We start from the raw sequence: 20,051 nt of genomic DNA, 5'->3' as shown, positions 1-20,051 counted from the left end.
TCCAAGGATGGGGCATCCATAACTTCTCTGAGCAACCTGTTCCAGTGCCTCACCACCCTCATCACAAAGAACTTCCCCCTGATTCTAATCTAAAACTACTCTTTAAGTCTGAATCCATCCCCTCTTGTCCTGTCACTGTAGACTCTTGTAAAAAGTCCCTCTCTGTCTTTCTTGTAGTCTCTCATCACGTACTGGAAGGTTGCAATTAGGTCACCCTGAAGCCTGCTTTTTTCCAGGGTATTCTCTAGGTATTAGTTGCTAATGCCTGCACACTTGTAACTTCCATACTTAGACACTTCCAAAGAACCAAGTGAGCAATTATTCTTTGTATTTCATAGCACTGACTTTCTCTGTAAATGAATACAAATGTAGACAAAATTTTATGTGATGCAAGAAGAAAAATTTACATGCCTCACGATTTCTTGGGACAGCTACTATCTGTTTTCTGTTAAAAGCAAAAAAGTCTCTCTTTGTCTTTTTAAATAAGGAATTATAAGACACCTAACAATTAAATAAATCTACCACAATTGGTTTTCAAGCTATACTCTACTAGCTTCTCTCAAATACTTATGGTACTTCACTGATTCCAGTTAGTCTTGCACAATCTGAGATCTCTCTCAAACTTTTTTAGTTGTCAGGGTAACACGGAAACAAAGCTCCTCCTCCCACAAGAAACAGTCATATTTTCTGTGCTGGGAAATCCAGAGGCACAGCACTTCTGAAGCAATGAGGCTCCTGCAGGGAAAACCACCTTCCTGGTTACAGTGCAAATTCACACCTTCTTAAAAACATCAAATGGCAGCAAAAAAGTATGGACTAGGATCTGAACACAAACATTAATACAATTATGCCAGTATGAGAAATCAGAAATCATGTCAGTTGATTTTCTCATTCAAGTGTATCTTCACCTTTGGGCATCACTCTCTTTTCTAATACACAAGAGAATTTTCAAATGTTCTTGGACTCAGGGAATTTTGAACAATTAAATAGTATTAGAGCAATTTTAGTACTCACACAGGTTGGAGACAAGAGAAATTCCTGATATTTAAATCCACAAGTTGCTAGTGTTTGCAAAAGTTCATTTCTGAAAGGAATCAAAAAGCAATTATTCCCTTCACATAGTCTTTAGCCCTCTTTTTAATTCTAAATAAAACCAGATTAAATTCAACATCATATTTACCAAAGCATTCATTGAAATAATTGGACAGCAAATTATCAATATGTCATCCATTACTGAATTTGAGAGACAACATACGAAGCTCATTGTTGGAGACTATTATACATTTAAAGGCACCTCACTCTTACTACAGTGCAAATGCCTCTTGAAAAAACATCCCACCTCTAGGAGAATAATTGTAGTGTGTCAACAAGTAAAGTAATCAGAGGGCATGATACTCTCTTTATTTGGAATCATAAACCAGGAGATTAAAAGCGCTATAAATAACTCACTATTTCCTTCTGCTCACAGCACCAGCTAAGCCTAACACAAAGGCTAAATTGAGGGATGAAAAAAGACTATAAGGGAAACAATCTTAAAAATACTTTTCTTCTGTATTCCATGCAGACTGCACTAGGCTGGAACTGTAGAAAAGGCAGGAGCTGCGATCTGTGCCCAGCATTGTACGTGAGACTGCATTCCAGGTGTTGTAAGAGAAAACAAGGATCCTAACTGGGGTGTTTTCTGGAGTACAGCTTGTCCCAAGCACTGGCCAGCAAGGCACAGCCTAGGGAATCCCAGGGTCTTCAAGAGAAGACCATGAACACTGAACAAGTGAGAGAGCTGAGTATGTCTCCCAGCTGTCTGCCATATTCATTAAGAGCATGGTATGCAAGGGTGGCTGTTGGTGCTTTAAGCAGCGCACAGAAAGATCCCACTCTATTCCAGCAACAACTGAGAAGGAAGACTGCAACTCACTCCTTCCTGCTTTGGTCACAAGAGAGGACAGCGTTCCTGCTGTCATTAGGTAACTGTGACACTTTTCCTCTTCCACATTTCAAACCAAGACTAAATACATCCTTCTTACTGTATCTCTGGACCATCTGATGGCAGCCCTGGACCAGGGATAATCTACTATCAACAAAGGTACTCGAGAAAGCCCCTAGACTGTTCTGTGACCATAAAACAAGATACCATGGGATCCTGTCTTCAGTAGGCCCCTGAAACCTCTGAGTGTTACCTCTGTTGTTACTCTTCTTTAAAAACTAATTCTAAAGAAAACATGATCATCAAATCAAATCAAATACTCATCAAGTAAAATTAAAAATAAAATACTGTTGTATTTTATATGCTTAGAGACATAACCAGTTATCTAGCAAGTTCTTTTCACAAACTAAGAATTTAATTCCTGTCCCATCTCAAGCTATTTTGTTAACGCCTTTTCTAGGAAATAAAAATCCCCTCTAAAGAATAAATCCATTCTCTTTCTAAAGAATTTATCCTTTTTGCAAACTAAAACCTGCATGTATTAATTAGAGTTTACCTTGCAGAAGAAGATTCAAATCCTTTAACATTTTCTAAAAGTAGGTATTTTGGAAGCTTCTGAAGCCTACAGGGAAAAAAAAGGCAAATCAGAGTAACAAGATGCAAAGTACATTATATTAATTCACAGATCTGTTTAGCTAGCAGAAAGATCACAGTATTTTCTACATCATGCTAGCTGTTAAAATTTAGCATCCTTAAAAAACCAACTGAATTGAAAATGTGGACTGCTGGTAAAAACTAAAAACCCCACCTATGTTTGGATGAACAGCTGTACCTCTTGTACTGCATGCATGTACTTTTGAAAATGTTTATCACTGTTCATTTTCTAATATTAATTAGAAAATTAATATTATTATAATAATATTATTCAACAGATTCAGTGTATAATAGGTATTGGGGGAACACCAATTGACACTTAGCCATAAAACTGTTGTTTTCAAGTGCTTGTACCTGAAATGAATGTCAAAATATCACATAAAGCTTTCTGATAACACATCAGAACCAGTACTCATTTAACTGATTCAAGAAACACAACATATTTAGAGCTTCAACTGCAGATATTCTAAATTTTCTAAACTTGACTTTTTTATTTTGATGGGGAGAAGGGAAGGAGGTGTCTCAGCTTTAGCAAGATAAGTAAAAAGGTCTGGAAATAGGCACATTCAAAAAACAGCGTATTAAATCTCCAGAGAAATGAACATGCCCAAACTGTGCCAGGGCCTGTTCCAACAATTTAGAAGCATAGATGATTTAGATTCAAGTCTCTGGGAACATTCTATAGCACTGTAATAAGGCAAGTGTAGATACAGAATGACTGTCACACACCGGGATCTCAGAACAACATACAGAAGTAGGATATTAATGCCCCCAGACAGCAGCTTTATGCTTATTGAAGTTAGTGACTTCAGACTTCTACTGGAACAAATCACAGCAGAATTAGTTTCAGCACATTTTTAATTACCACCAATTAAAGACATCACATGAATCAAAAAATAATTGAAAGAACCAATGCATCTCACAAGAAACCAGAAAATGTACAAGAAACTATGCCAAATTTAAAAATACTAAAAATAACAGTGAAAAAATAATACTAAGCCGAAAAAAGCAGCAGCAACCAAATTCCTTGCAGAGGAATGGAGAATATATCTGCTGGTATGTCTACCCATACTCAACATCACTGGCTACTATGAAACTTCTTTTTCAGGAATTAATCCACAGCACAGCCTGAAATGCAAGCACTCATAGGGGATCGACAGATCACAAGGCAAATAATCACTGTACAAAGAGGAAGTGTTAAGTACTTGGCAGGTATTTACATTAAAAATGTTTCTGTAAAAGCAGCACTTCAGTGTTTTAGCATTGGATTTCACCAGGTTATGGCTTGGACACAATAAACAGATGGTATCTGGACCACTTGGGCTGGACTTTGCTTGATGGCTGGGTGCTCCAAGGATTTCTGGGGTCTTTCCAGATCTTGAAATTGTCCTTTCCATTATCTCTAATATTTGACATCCCAGGCCACCTCTGAGCCTCATTTCAGCAATATTTCATTATAAAAGGCTGAACAAAAGGTAAGTACATGCAAGGGATGAGAAACACTTTTACACTTTTCATAAACTGCAAGCATGCCACAGCAATTTAAAATGTAAAGGCATAATTCCTGCATTAAGAATTTCCTTTTTTGGGGCTGAAGTACTCCATACTCAGTGTCTCACAAATGTATCATATTCAAAAAACACATAAGCACTATCTTAGTAAAACACAAATCCACTGGAATTGAGAAACTCTACAGAAGCCATCATGTTGAACCTTCCAGTGACTACTTAGAGTAGGTGCTGCTTCAAGAACCCTCCCCTAGGAGATAAGGGACATTAGCAGTGTCTCCTGGGGCGTTGAGATAAAAGTAAGACAGCCAAGCCCAGGTCCTTTGCACCATCACGATAAAAATATAGGTCCTGGAGTGTCTAAAGCTTTGGTTTTGAGAAGGAAAAGCTTCTGTCATTTATCCAGCTAAGCCCACAGCAACTGGGAAGCAACATTTGCATATTGATGCACTATAATGTCCAAAAGCAGACAGCCTCTTAACAATGTCTCAGTTTAACGGAAAGGAATCTCCTGGTCAGGATGCCTTTAAGGGTATCTTCATGTTCTCTCCCTAATTTTGTGTCTGCCATTAATACAAATAATTATGGCTGTTGTATTGGGAACTGGGATCTGACCAGGCAAAAACTGACAGATGAATACAAGGACAAAGACACTGTTCAGACAATGCAGTGCTGTTTGAATTCTTCATTATTACTACTCCAAACAAGAGATAGTATGACAAACCAAAAATACACAAGATACCTAGAAGCAGCACCAAAAAGAACAGACTTTAAGAAAGAATTGCAAGATGCATTGCATTATACAGTCAATAACATATTTAAACAAACTTTCAAATGGTACCTCTTTGAAACATGACTGTATGTTGAATCTAAGCTTTTTAAACCCAGTATTTTAAAAACTTTTCATGTTTCCATGAGACCAACAGACAAACTATTATCTACTCGTCCTTCTATGTAAAATCAATGCAAGTTTAATGTTGAAATGAAAAGAACTCTTTCTTTTCATTTATTATCTAAGCACAGTTTAAATAGATATTCAATGAAAAGGAAACCAGACAATGAAAGCATATACAGCAACAATGAGGTGATTACAGCAGTAGTAAAATACAAGTATTTGTAAGTTACATATGATCATGTGAAAACAAACACAGAATACAACACAACACTAGTAGTATCCCTCTAAAACATTACAGATGTCTTTGTCTCACTGAAATATAGAAGACCTAGTTACAACAAAGCCTAGTTACAGCAAAGCCTAGTACAAAAGGGGCTTTACAATGGAGGTAGAAGTTCACTTATACCTTGGGAGAATCTCAAGGATATAGAGAAAGCTCTTTGTCCGTGGATCAGACACATCACCTTGCAAGCCAATTCTAAGAAAGAACAAAGAAACACTGGTGTATTTCTCAGAGCAGACTGGCATTTGAGTTACATTTTTCCACAGAACACTGACACCTTCCTTTGAGTTTCAAAAGGACATTTTGCAAAAGCATCACGTCCATACAGGAGGACCTGCTCACAGAGGCAGTGTTCTGAGAGATGCTCTAAGGAATGAAAGTCTGTCCCTGGAACACATCAGCTCACAGCAAGGTTAAAATTGAAGCATTCAGTAATGAAATCCACTCCCCAGTCTGCAAAGCCCTTAGCATTCTGGTCTTGTCCAGCAAAGCCTTTGAACATACTTGGCTCTGAATGAACAAAAAACCCCCACTGGGTTTCTGGGAATACCCTGCTATTTTGCACTGAATATATTAAATTATTTCTATGAATTAAAGCCTCATTGTTCACCATTTAGCAGGATTGAGCCCCACATGAATAACTTTGGAACCAATTTTGTAACACTAAACTGGACAGATTAAGTAGGTTACAAAAATGACAATGATTTCAGGCCTGTGTTTCCCTAGTTTATACTTCTATTAGCTGATTAAAAAAAAGAATAAAAGCTTTGCAGAAGAGATTTAGCATGTATCTAAATTAATCAGTCATGCACAGGTTTTTCTTTTCATCATATTATAAAGAAAAAAATCTGAAGTGCTTCCTGTATACACCATAGGTTGGCACTAATTCATTTTTATAGATCAGCACCAGTTTACTGGGATTTCTTTTCAATCTTAGAACATTCAATGAGATATACTTTCTTACACAACCAGTATTAGGACAATCAACAGACTTTTTTCGTGAAGCTACTACTTTGCATGAGTGCAGTTACTAAAATCTTACCCCACTGGTCATTGCTGTCAAATGACATGAATTACAAATTAATCTGACCAAAGAATCTCACTAAACTCAGTTCTTAATCAGCAAGATATTTCTCTTTATCATCCACATAATAATTCCAACACCATTATCCTTCCAGTCTTGGTTAAAATAGAAATATCCTTCAGAATAAACTATCTGTATACATGTGTAATTTTAAAGTACAAATAAAACCAGATTACAGTCCCAAGTCTCAGGCAGAACTGAGAAATTCCAATCCTCCTGCTGGAGTTGCCCCAGGAAAATATTAGATTGATATCTAAAATGAAAAGCAGCACTTCTAAACACTAAATTTCAATATTACAGGAATGACACTATTCACAAAATTGGTGCTGTAAGAAGCTTACTTAACCTGAATTAAGCTATACATATGCAAGACGTGATCAACGATTAAGATGCAAATTGTTGCATTTCTTTTGTTTCAATAAACATCATGGAGAACAGACCTACAACACATTTGCTTAGGAAGAGAAAGATACACAGATTACCCACACATAGTCTCACTCTTGATAACATTTGTCCTTTGACTGTATATAGTGCAATAATTGCACTTTTTTCCCAAGTGTGCTGTGCCTACCTTGTAAATGGCTGACAGGGAGGACTCATCAAAATCATATCAAAAGATAATCTGTCAAATTCTTTTAGTGTTATGCCCTGAAAACAGAAGAAAATAGGAGAACGTTGAGTGTTGTGAACTGTATGAAATTCTGAAGTCATCTTTCAGATGAGAATACCCCTCTTACTTCCATTGCATGCTTCATTTAGCAAAACACTATCTAATCTCTCATTTGACCTAGTAATTTCAAAATCTCTTCTACCTTGGCAAAACGTAAGATGTAAATATGCATTCACTGCTCTGAACATAAAACACAAGGTTAATATTTATATATAATCCTGAGGTTTGTATCTGCTCATTCTTTGATGTGTGTAAGTGGTTCTTTCACTAGATGCAGCTATTTCTCCCAAAAATAAAGTCATACCATAAAGTCCTTGTAGAGCAAAACCAGTTCACAGACGAAAATATGTGTAAAAAGCATCTGAGAAGTAGCTCAAGTGTAAATATGATAATTTTCAATCACACAGGTAGAAACTCCTCTAAACTAAATTTTTGTCAACACTAGAAAGTCAACACATTAAGGGGCCAAGAGGGAAGAAGGACAATGATCAAATAACTATAACTTGGATGAAGAAATCACTCCTTACATATTCTGAGGGATATCTATACAGCAAATTTAATATAATTACCTTCAGAAAACTAGACAAAAGCTGCTATTTTTCCCACTGTATTTAAAGAAGGTGTTACCGACTCTAATAATCTGCTCTTGTCTACCATAAAATGACACAGGCAAGGATTCTTCTTCTGTTCCCATTATAAAACTATAATCTATCATTTAGCCAGTTATTATTGAGTGCTGAATAAGCATTTAACCTTTAGCCATCTATTTAATTCTTACTTAAGCTGGTGTCTTAAAACAGACACAGTATCTTTTACCATCATGTTGTAAAACTGTAAAAGAAGATTAAGAAGTATACAGTAATTTCTAACTCAATCCAAGCAAAACTCCATGCCTAGCTTGCATCTCATTTATTAAAACAAACCCAATTTTACTTAGTTATTTTTCAAATAATTTGGCAAGTGACAGAATTCCTAAAACATCTATTGAGCACATTAAAAAAAGATTCAAGAGTGTTCAAGGCAATATTTTGCTGTGCTTCTCTGAGCCCAACAATAACTACAAAACAAAGGCATGCCCCCAAGCAATTTAAGTACATTTTTTCAAAGTACATGAAAATATTTTTTTAATCTAAAAATATGATTTTTTACATTCCTTTGCTGGTGGTAAGCATTCCTCTTGACATTTATATAACCTTTCTTGATGCTGCAGGCAAGACTTTAAGGAAAAGCCTGTAGTACAAATATCCCTCTTCAACAAGCAACTACAGCACAAACAATCAAAGTTACTGTAAAACTGCTTTATTCATAGTAACATAAATCTTTGTGTTTCTCTTGTTACTAATAAAGACAGTGAAAACAGTCTATCTTACAAATGCCAGACTACAATAAAAGCACATTATTTACTTACCTCAATAGTCTTTGCCCATAGCGGCGTGCTGGGAAAGTTGTACTTATAAACATCATTGGCAAGAGTGTTCACATCAACAGCAGCTACAACTTCTGCATATGTGCAGCTTTCTAAAATTAAAAAAATAATTTCAAAACTCTAATTTCTCTTAACTACTCTTAGGAAAAATGTATTTGCTCAGTTGTGTTACAGCATCGCTCAAAATCAGAAGGCAAATTACACAATCAAATTCTGCTGTGTTGTCTTTGAAACTTTGCATAAAAAAAAATCTGTTTTTCTAATCATATGGGCAAAATTTCCCTTCCCTATATATCCAAAAATGGAAGCTTATTGTGCACCTAATTAGTAGATAAAAAATTCCAAACAGGGTGCACCTCTACAACATTTCCACCTCTCTGCAGGTCTCTGTGGCAAGTTCCCTGGCTGCAGGAATCCCAAGTCAACCTGACAAGCCCTGCTGCCACTGCCCTATCCTCTAACAACTTAAAGAAAACAAATGTGTTATTTTAGAGGTGTACTACTTCCCAGTATGTTTGACATACGTCTACTCTTCCAATAAAACTTCTAAGTTGCCTGAAAGACATTTGTGCTTACATTTCAGTAAAGCCTTAGGCCTCAAACTCAACTGCTGTCTCCTTTGAGTTAAAGGTCCCAAAATATGAAACTTGGGAGCTTCTCCTCTCTTGGATAGAAGTATTATTGAAGAGAGGATAGTGCAACAAATAAACTCACAGCTAAAACCCTGAAATGAAAAGACACTAAAAAAGAATGTAAATAAACAACTGTTAATTTATAAAGTAAGAGAGTAATAGAAGGTTCGACAGAAGCGAAAGAGATAAAAAGAGCAGTGTTTACTCCATTGCTCATCATGTCACGCTATTGGTTATTACTAAACACAATACCTGCACTGAGGCTTTTTATCCAAGAAGATGGGCTGTGGTTACTGTCACAGCTGCAGGCAGAGAAGTGACCCTAGCTCCTGATACCAGAGATCAGTATCAATCACCACATTATTTACATTATGGTCAGCATTACAAAGCCTCAGATGAAACACAGGCAGCCTTAAAAACTTTTGAAAACCAAAAGAAACAAGTCAAATAGCCACATGCCATTGAATAATCTCACAATATGCCCAAGTAACACATTAACAAATGACCTTAGGAGATACCATATAAATTACTACTAGTCAGCTAATTATTTACAGTTTGAGGGGATGAAAAGCCCAACTGGGATGATCTCAGTGGATTTAATTTTGAATAATGCAGTTACCATCCATCTACTATCTTTCAGGTTTTCAAGGCTATCTTAGTCAAAACTAAGATGAAAGAGAAAATCTGGGTATTGAAAAGATTGTAGCAGACATTTTAACAAGGACCAAGCTGGTTCTTCCAGGTTTACTTGATGCAATCCAGGGCAAAAGGATAAGGATTTTCACAAGACAAATACTCACAGACCATTAAGGGTCAACATACAAACCATTGTTAGCCATTACTGTCTTGACCTTTCGACCACAAGTTGTAGCTGAGAACTAAACACAGGTGTATCCACAAGGACAATGGAATGACTACACCTGAGATTACAGAACAGGTATGTTAACACTGACACCTAGCGTGAAAAGAAGCTGGATGAATGTTTCAATTTTCAAATGTATTCAAGAACCAACCTTTTCATCTTCCTAAAACAAAGCTGCAGCATCTAGGTAACAAACTTTCACTACTTCCAATACTGTTAAAGAGACTTCAGTTCCTAAAACACATTGTCTTAACAAACTAACCCTTACTCTGTTTTGCAGGTACTTCAGAAAAAAAAAAAATTTAAAAAATCAAGACCCTTGAATTATTATCTAAATGAACACAGTTTAAAAAGGGCAATTGGGAAGGCAAGCTGTGTGCTTTCTCTGACAACTCATGATTCAGACACTCATTTTTTACTGCCATCCATCCAATATCTCCCTGTGTACATACAAGACAAAAGAGCTACTAAGGACTTCACAGGCCCAAAAGCCTGGAGATACTGGAAGAGAGCACACAGCTAATAGTAAGCTACTGAATCTCCTTTCCATACAATGTTCAGTCTAAACCAGAGACGTAAACCAGCATGGAAAAAGGACAGCAACTTTTCCTGAAGTATTCCACCTGAGATCCTCTCTTCCTAATTCAAAGACCTGATAACTTTTTCAAAGTTCCTCTTCCTTTTCATTTAAAAATGCAGCTCACTTGGGAATTCCTGTTACAGAACAGAGTAAAAGCTGATTAAGCGTATTTGTGTGGAAATGCCCTGGAAACGCATGAAGGAGCTCAAGCAGACAAGCAGCTCTCACACATCCAATCTAACAAAGAAAAGCTGGTGTAAATTTCAAACTATGTGAAAAATGCAATATTTTTAAAGAACTTCTCCTGAAAGTGAAATAACTTCATGTCAAAATCTGATATTCTGCTTTTCTATAGCAATTACATTTACTACTTGAAAATTACTGTAAGGAATGCATTACAAAAAAAGCCTGAAAGCAGAATCTAAGAAAAACAGAATCAATGTGTTTAACTATCCCCACTGACAAAAGGCACAAAAGCAACTCAGGAATCGCTGACTTGGTGGGATGTTAAATCAACTCCCCAAAATACATAGCAGAACTTCAATACAGAAACAGACAGCTCTGGAGACTTTTTTATCTCCCTCAAACAAGTACATCCCATTTTCACAACGCAGATATTTGAGAGAATTACGACAGTGCAGAAAACATTATCATTTTATTCAGACTGAAGAAAAAATAATACACATTTCCTAAGTGAAACTAAGAAGCTGTTGGAATACATGATTTGCAAGATTCCTCAACAACTCAGTTTTCGAACTGAGACTTTTCATATCTGAGCAAAATGACATAATTCAAATGGAAGCCACATGAAGGCATGATGGCAAAGTTACTGAGGGAGGTGTTATGACTTATTTTTAAGCAGACTGGATTGTATTATTCTCTCTTGGTGAAATCAAATTTGTATCACCCTATTAGTAATGTACAGATTTCACACAGCTTAAAACCTCTTCGATCCAGACACCAGAAACTCTTTGACTGTTACTTAAACTACCTAGAGGCAGCAACCACACTTTGGGTCCCAGTTTGCTACTTTATTGAATACACAATGCTTACAAGCCCTTTCAGCTATGGAGTTGTCATTCTTGAGGGAAAGGGACACTGCGTAAGGATTAGGTGATGCATTTGAAACAAAGAAAGACAGGGTAGGTGCATGATTTGAAAAAGTAAACCCAAAGAATGTCACTTTCAAAATGCCAGAAATAAAATTTCTGACATTACAGTATGTGTCCTTTTCCTCTTCAGAATTGATTCCTTTGTCATGTGTTTCTGCAGACCTTAAAATTAACATAGATCTGTTTATATTCACTACTGTACTTTTGCAATAGAGTCATCAATGTCAACAGAACACATGAAACACACTGTGTTATAACAAGGGCAGTTTGGTGGATTTCAGCATAATGGAAAATAGAAGCCAGAACAATTATCTACTCTAACAGGTATATGGAAACAGATGGAAAGGGGAAGATTAGTCACAAGTTTTGTCAGTCCTGTTTCCTTTTAAAACAGAGAGCAAAGATTTAATTTCTGAGTGTCAGCTCTTGGCTGAAATGATTAGGCTGAACTGTCCATGGCTACAGTCAACACGACTATCAGTAAACTTGATACTTGCTTCCTGCAGGATACTTAGCAACTTCTTTCACTGCTCTATTTGTACAGGATTTGATCATGTTAAGCCATATAAACTTTATAAACTTTTATTACAGCACAACTGGTACCATCCCATGCTACAAAGAGCTGTATTTTGGAGAAGCATTAAATTGAGTTTACGTGTGAAAACTTGCTCAAACCAGCAATATTTTTGTTTTGCATTTTGCTGAATAAAGCTCCTTGTCAGTTTGTCTCCTTTGCCTCTTCTGGTGGGATAGCTTTGCTCAGTGTAAATACACAGACCAGTTCATTATGCTGTGCAATTCACAGAGACAATCAAATAAAATGAACAAACATGCATAACAGAGCACAAGAGACAGAAACTGTTACTATGTAAAACTGAAATATAACAATTGCAAAAGAAAAATATCACCAGCTTCAACACTGCAAAATTATGGTATTTTTAAAAACATGTCCTTTAGTGTTTCATGCAAGAAGATTTTTTTCAGGGACCTGGCAGATTACAAATGCTTGTGGCAGAGACATGGAACCCATTTTTCATGGGAAAGCTGCCTAAATTAATAAGCCAGTTTAGGCTTGTTTTGGTTGGGAAGGAGGAAGAGCAGGCTGTTTGTTTAATGGAAAGTTGCTAAGGAAATTAATTTGTAGCCATAGATTTTCCAAAAATAAAACACTATTTTTCACTGCAGAAACTCTTTAAAAAGAACAAATTCACTCACACACACATATAAAAATTATCATAGATTTAGACATATATGACTTAAACATCAATCTTTATAAATCCCAAAAGGCCTGGTGTACAGGGTGGGAAGAAGAAAGAAATGCACTTTCATCCCTTAGCGGCATCAATCTTTCAAGAGTGTGAATATGAACAGACTCACTGATTTCTGACCTTAACTAAGGTCAACTTTCTAAATGGTATCTTTTTGCAGGTCTTTGGTATTAAAATATTATTATAAAGCATTCAAAATCTAAAACCAGAAATTCTGCCTGTGCTGAATTATCTATAGCTAAAGTACCAAAACAGACCTAGACAATCCCCAAGATTTTTCTTTTTCAGCTTTAGACTGAAACCTAAATTCTCTTCACTGTGATTCAACTATGAAATTATGTATTCACAACTTCTACGTACTCTTTACAGAAAAAGACTAACAAGAGGCTATAAACTTCCATCAATATGTGAAAATTCAATTATTTTTTACTGTAGATAAGTACAGTCTCAAAACCAATTGCATATTGTTTGGTGTCAAATGCATTCTATATTAATGACAGCTGCCAAAACAACAAACATCCTCATCCTATAGGACAGTAAGCTATCCTATAACTAAGTTTCTGAAAGATCACAGCCAAGAAAGGCATCAAGGTAGAAAAGTGAGCATCAGATTTCCTGAGAAATTCCTATTTGCCAATTGAAATAGTGGCAATCTCACAGAAAAGTAGAAAGTTGGACCAGCTGACCTAACCATAACTGACTCCATTACATGGCCAGGAACCAGCCTGCCAGAACTGCAGAATCACTTCTGTAGAAGGAGGCTTTCCTGGGATGCTGCCACTGAAATACTACATGCTCCCTCTGTTTTCCACATTTTTCTTGGCTTATAGATTCACTAGAAACCATACCAAGATAATATAGTATTATACATAATTTTCATCTGTTGTGTAATGGCTTATGGAAGCCCTGGCACAATGGAGGCCTTTCTTTCAAACTTTGTATTTATATGGAAAAAAACCCCACAACCCTTCTAATATTTCCATACATGATTTAAAAGGAAGATATTGAATAATCTGCCACTTGCTAAATGGAGGATAGGATCAGAAACCTTTTCAAACAGCATGGTTTCATGTACACATACAGGCCAAAAACATGTAAGAAACACATTATTAAAGTACTTACAGAGGAACATTCACGGCTTTTCTGTTTTATTTGCATGTAAAAGCAAAAGCTTCAATGCCCCTTTACTTTGTTCCTTCATAAACTGTGTAAGAAAACTGAATCCAGATGTCTAAAGGACTTTAGAAACCCTAAAAACCCCTAAAAGTAGAAACTATCAATTGTCCAAGTATATCTCTGCTTCCAAATGAAATCTGATTCATCAAAAACAGTTTTATATAATAACCTGCTATTAAATATTTAATTTAGTGCAAATTTCGTAGGACACCTTTTAATCAAATTGCCTGACTATTACTTTTAACAAGACTCTAAACAAGATTTTCATCTAGAAGTGTAGGGTTTGCTGGAACAACACAATGCTTATGGGCTGAGCTCTCATATGCTTCCCAGAAACATAAGCACTCAGACTGAAAAATGTTAAATCAGCTATAATGCAAATAACTTTGCACCTTTTCACTTCGCAAATTTCAATTGTTACTTGACCATTTTGATCGAGTTAGGGTCACAAATAATAAATTAAATGTCCTTACTTACAGTCCCTTTATCTGCTTTGGCTAATACCACTACAGAACAATCTCAGTCTCACTCTTCATACCTATTGCAAGTTTTTCAGTCAAATGTAAACCCAGAAGAACAGAAATTACACCAAAGACTGACACTGAATCAGTTGTGTTAAGCAAGTTCAGAAACAATAAACATGGAAGTAAATTTACTTTTTCAGGAAATAACACAAGGGTTTTAGTTAAATCCTTCAATCTCCAAACTACATTATGGGACATGATTTCAAAACTTTGTATGAATAGTAACTATCCACTGGGGCATCACTAATTCTGTGTATCTTTTGGATAAAAGTTTACATGTTCTGATAAACTAATGAGGCATCCCCAACATTCCCACTGTTTTAAGTATTTACTGAGTTACAAGTGATGCTGTTGCTGGTGGAAATTCACAGGACATCACATTTATCATTGTAATTTATTAAAAATTGAAGCACACTACTGAACTACCCCAAGACATCGATTATCATGGCAAGAACACAGCTAGATAATTCAGTAAAGAGTGATGGAACCATGGTGCAGGTTAACTTTCAGGAACCAGTCCACTTTCTATGGAAATATGGAAATTGTCTACAGTACAACAAACATGGATAGTTTGCCATCACTTCAGAAATCTGGTTACTAGAAAAGCTGCATGTACATATAGTATGTACACTATATACAAGGCATAACAGACTCTTCTCATTCTACAAAAACACCAAAATCTGCAGTTCCAGACAAAGCTATACTTTCCTCTTAGAATACTAAGAATGTCTCTGGAAAATACATCCTCAAAACAGGTGGTTAGGAACAATGCAGGAACTTATTTTGTTGTGTATTTTTATATATAATAAATCTAATAAACTGTATTTTATATATTTATAAATAAAGCACATATATTCAGAAAAATAGGATAGTAGGAAAAATATCACTCTGACAATTGTGTGCCTTAAGTAAATAAATGATGCTAAATGGATTTCACTATGTAAGCATACTCTTAATATTCCATAGATCCCTGGAAAAATAGCAAGATAATGCAAGTTTCTACCTGATGATTTTATGACAGTACTCTCTGCTAATGCTTCTAAGTACTGATGCACTTGAAGGATTGTACTTACAGTTAAAATTATTACGGTGATTCTCATAAATTATACTAATGTGTGTTGAAACCTGGATTTCTAAGTAATAAGGCCCAGGGTACTTTACAAAGGAAATCAATAGCCCTAACTCAAATTTTGATTTGGGGAAGCCAATCCCAGACAGTTTACAGGACCTGCTGAAGGTCACCCAGGCCATGCTTTAACAATTCAGCAAATTGAGCTCTGGGGCTCCTTGTACCAGATTAAAACCTCACCTGAGAACATGGCCTAGTGTGAACTCTCTAAACCAGCTCAAATTCCATATTCAATTTTCATGTTTATAAAAAGTTAAATCAGCCTCAGATGGTGAGGCTTGTTCATATTGGAACATGGGTCAATTGTTCACCTAACCATGGCCTACGAAAATCCAGTGCATGTGCATTCCAGAGAAACCCTGGCTGATGTGGCTCATCCTGGGCATCTCAGTGATCCCCATCCCCTCTCCAGCCGGGGTGCGTCTGAACTACACAGAGACGTAATAACAAACACAACACCACGGCCCCTCCAGGAGCAGCTGCCTGGGCCAAACAGGGAGCAGGGATCCCGAAGTTCCCTCCCTACGTGCTCCTGGGTACCTGGTGCCACACGCTGGGCGGGGGAAGGGGCTGTGGGAGAAGAGAGGCCGCCTTTGCCCGCCCCATCGAGAGGAGGGTACCCTGCATTGCCCCCCGCCCTCAAGAGCAGAGGGGGACCCTCGAGAGGATGGAGCCCCCGAGGGCGGGGTGTCCCGGCGGGGCGGGCAGCTCGGAGCCCCGCGGGACGCGCCCGTACCTCTGAGGGCCTGGTGCATGCCCCCGATGCCGCTGTACAGCTCCAGCACCCGCAGCGCCGCCATGCTCGGCCCGCCGCGCCCGCCGGCCCGCCCGGCGCCTCCCCGAGCGCCGCCCGCCCGTTCCGCCGCTCTTTCGTTCCCCCGCCCGCCCCGGCTGCGCTGCCTCGAGGCGGCCTGGCCTTGCTGGTCGCTGGGGGAGCCACGGGCGGGATCGACCCCGCAGGACGAGGCCACCCCCGGCTCGCCGGCCCTGATCCCCCTGAGGTGACCGTGGGGCGGCCCGGCTCCGCCACCTGCGCCCTCCGGGCACTGAAGGGCCGGGAGAGGAACCCGCTCCCCGCCGAGACTCCCGGGGTCAGGCGAAACTAATGCGGACTGCACAGGGTCCTCATGAGGGGCTTGTCGTGGCCTCGGCGGTGCCGTGGCATTGCGTGACTTCGGCCCAGGGTGGTGGTTTGGAGAAGTCCTCTCAAAGCCGCGCAGGAAAGAAGGAAATAACTGATGAAACTGCCCTAGTTTGCCCCAACGTTTCTTGCTAAATTGAGAAGGAAGACACTGCTCAATGACACTGTTGCCCCTGCAACAGTGTTTTTTAAACAAGTTTTGTATATATATGTGTGTGTATGTACGTGCGTGTGTGTGTCTCAATCAGAGTAAATACGTTGCACACTGTTACATGGGTTACCTGCCACAGTCAAGCAGACACTCACCTACACCTCAGTTTGCAGAAGTGAATATGAAACAAAAAAAAAAAATCAGCCAAACTAAACCTGAACATGTTTCTCCACTAGTTTCTTGATTTAATTATATTGTGGAGCCTTTAAGAAACCTGTCAAAAATAAGGTGGGTTTAAGGAATGGTTATTTTTTTCTTAGAAGCTGCCTCATACAACATGTCATAGTAACTCCCACCTCTTGACTTGCAATGGGGGACGAATTTTTAGCTGAAATTGGAGGGCAAAAAAGAGGGAAATCTGCTGCCTTTCATTGCATTCCTCCAAAAGACAGGATGAATCACCTGAGAAAACAGTGCAATTAGAAACAAAATTTCAAAGTAAAAATATTAGTCCTTGCCAGTTTTTTCAAAACAGTGCTGTCATTCACCTGTGGATCTTCATTATCAGAATTGGGCTGCTGCTTTATTTGTCAGCCATGGAAGAAAGCAGGTGACTAAAACAAGAAGTCCAAGTGTTCATCTATGATTTGTGCAAGGAGGTGCAGCAAGCTGAGATACCAGAGGAGAGCAGCAGGCATTGCAACCAGCCACATGCAGGTTTCCTGCATTGGTGGACGGAGAACTGAGAAAAGGGAATCATATGGTGCAACAGAACTGGAAATGTGCTTGCTATAGAAAAGTGGTATGGGACAAAGATGCTGGAGACTCCAAAGAAAATGGGTCCAGATGATGGGTTACATAGAGCAAGGTTGTTATCAGCTACAAAGATACACTTTAGTAGAACCTCTTAAAAATATAGATGCAAGGTGAAAATAAAGAAAAAAGCGACTTTTAGATTATTGAAATCAGTAAAGCTGATGAATGAGTTTGAGTTTCTCGTCTTACGATTCCCATAACCTACAGATCACAGCAGTGCTAGATGCTGTGATGAGTGAGACCTGAACAGTTCATTTATTTGGGGCTGTGCAGTACCCGTAGTGATTAATATCAGAAAGAAAGACAGGGCTGAGATCTGTCTTTCCTTCTCCTTTTCCTGACTCCAAGGTATTTTTGCCATTCATACATAGGAAAAGTGGAGTCTGATGGAAAAAGCAGCAGAGATGTCTCTGCTGTGCTGGTGGCAGTAGAACATTCCCTGCTCAGGGGAAATCCTCCACCTACTTCCTCTTCCAGTGTAGTAAACTGGAGAATATGATCAACATGCCTCCCCTCTGGCAACAAAGAAATTGATAAACTCGATTGGGATTTTATTGGCTTACTCTTGCAAAGAATGGGAAGCACCAAAACTTCCCAAGTGCTCATTTTTAAACAACTGTGGCAGCAGTCACTTTTATAATTCTGTGTAACTGTGTCTGCCCTAACCTGGTTCTCATTATTAACTGATAGCTGCAAAAAGAACCAAAATGAAAACAGGGAATCTGGAAGCAGTTACTTGTAGTGTTCTCCACTTTAAAAATGTAAAGTCAGCATAATAATAACCATACTTTTTGTATCCAAACTTACATAGTAGTATTTAAGGCATGCTGCTTATTTCAGATGGGCCAATGTCTGAGAAGTGGTGCGATCCATGGCCATTCAAATCATTCTTCTCACAGGAAAACCTGGAATGATGGCAGAGGGAGGGTGAGTCCTGTGAAAGCAATTGTTCATACTTCACTCAGAAAATCTTGCTGTCACTGCCATGGGGCAGGCTAAACGTTGCTCACACTTTGTCTTGTGACCCCAAAGCAGCCACGTGTCTGCAAAATTTCCCAATTGGATCTCTCTGACTTACTGAAATTTGGGTATTGTGACAGCTCCTTTTTACTCTTCTCCATGCATATAGGATGGATAGGATTCCTGTGGTATGAACATTTAATTTTATTAACAGAGGAGATTAATGACAGAGTTAAAGTCCAAAGCCCAACTCTGCACTCTGCATTTTTTAGGATGCAAGTATGTGCTGTTTCATGTATGAATTATGGCTCCACAATGTACTTGGCTTTAAATAACAAATGAAAGGCTTTTCTAAAATGACACTAATTTATTCTAAATGGGCTCATCTACAGAACTATGATAATGCAATGATGAAGCAGCTATTTGCTGGACTCTAATGTATTTATAGTAAAATATATTTTAAGCAAACTGATATTTTAATGATATTTTTAAAGTGTTGACATAAGCATGTGATACCAGCATTTTCACTGAGACTGCTTTGGAAACTCCTGCCTCCAACCAACTAGCAGCATTTCCTCAATGCAGAAGTTTCTGGAGTTTGCCCACGTCTCTGATGAGTGGTATGATACAGGTAACCATGCTAGGTCTGAAATTGTTGCCTTGGTAATCAACAAACACATCCAGTGAAACAGCTACATGTGGTAAGAGGAACATGAAACCACTGCCACATTTTCACTTCTTAAAACACTTTAGAATTGTTAAAAACGTTGCGATTAGCAATGCTGCACAAGAACATCACAGAAACATGCAAAACCCCCTTCCTAAGATTCTGCATTGTACTTGGCCACTGAAAAGCAAAATTACAAATATGATTGGACCACGTAATCATGTCCTCAAAGTGAGAAGAAAAGATTTTTCATTGCTCTGTTTCTATAATTCAACAAATGCACACAAAACTCCATGAGTTACATGTAAGTCTCCTCCCTCCCCTCCCCTTTGCAGTGGAGCAGCTGTGACAGGAGGCTGCCAGTCTGCAGTGCCTGTCACTGGGCTTTGTCGAGGCCATGAATGTAACCCCTCAGTGTAAGGCTGGGTGATGAAAAGTAGTAGAGCTGAAGCTGAGAAGTGTTTGTGAGCATTTTCTCTGTATTCAAAAAATGGAGAGATAGCAGGCAAAATCTCCCTCTGTTTGTACACTGGCTGTCTAAAAGTGCCTTCACAGCGATCAGCCAAAACTTCAGAACAAGCAAATATCA

General features: G+C 38.2%; 1 protein-coding gene across 2 annotated transcripts in view; it reads right to left on the bottom strand.

Annotated features, from left to right (window-relative positions):
• TRDMT1 (tRNA aspartic acid methyltransferase 1) overlaps positions 1–16,544 on the bottom strand; it is a 28,756-nt gene extending 12,212 nt beyond the window's left edge. The window contains exons 1-6 of one of the 2 annotated variants that reach the window (XM_033068967.1): positions 16,464–16,544; positions 8,427–8,536; positions 6,920–6,996; positions 5,388–5,459; positions 2,481–2,546; positions 1,015–1,084 (exon numbers count right to left, since the gene is read on the bottom strand). In XM_033068967.1, coding sequence (XP_032924858.1) covers positions 1,015–1,084; positions 2,481–2,546; positions 5,388–5,459; positions 6,920–6,996; positions 8,427–8,536; positions 16,464–16,527 — 459 coding nt within the window. In that variant the 5' untranslated portion in view covers positions 16,528–16,544. Of the gene's footprint in view, positions 1–1,014; positions 1,085–2,480; positions 2,547–5,387; positions 5,460–6,919; positions 6,997–8,426; positions 8,537–16,463 lie in introns of those variants that run through there. The other variant, XM_033068975.1, reaches the window with a different exon arrangement.
• Positions 16,545–20,051: the final 3,507 nt, after the last annotated feature.

This window comes from Catharus ustulatus, chromosome 1 (genome assembly GCF_009819885.2).
Source record: "Catharus ustulatus isolate bCatUst1 chromosome 1, bCatUst1.pri.v2, whole genome shotgun sequence".
Classification (NCBI taxonomy): domain Eukaryota; kingdom Metazoa; phylum Chordata; class Aves; order Passeriformes; family Turdidae; genus Catharus; species Catharus ustulatus.
This window is presented reverse-complemented; position numbering and strand designations above follow the sequence as displayed.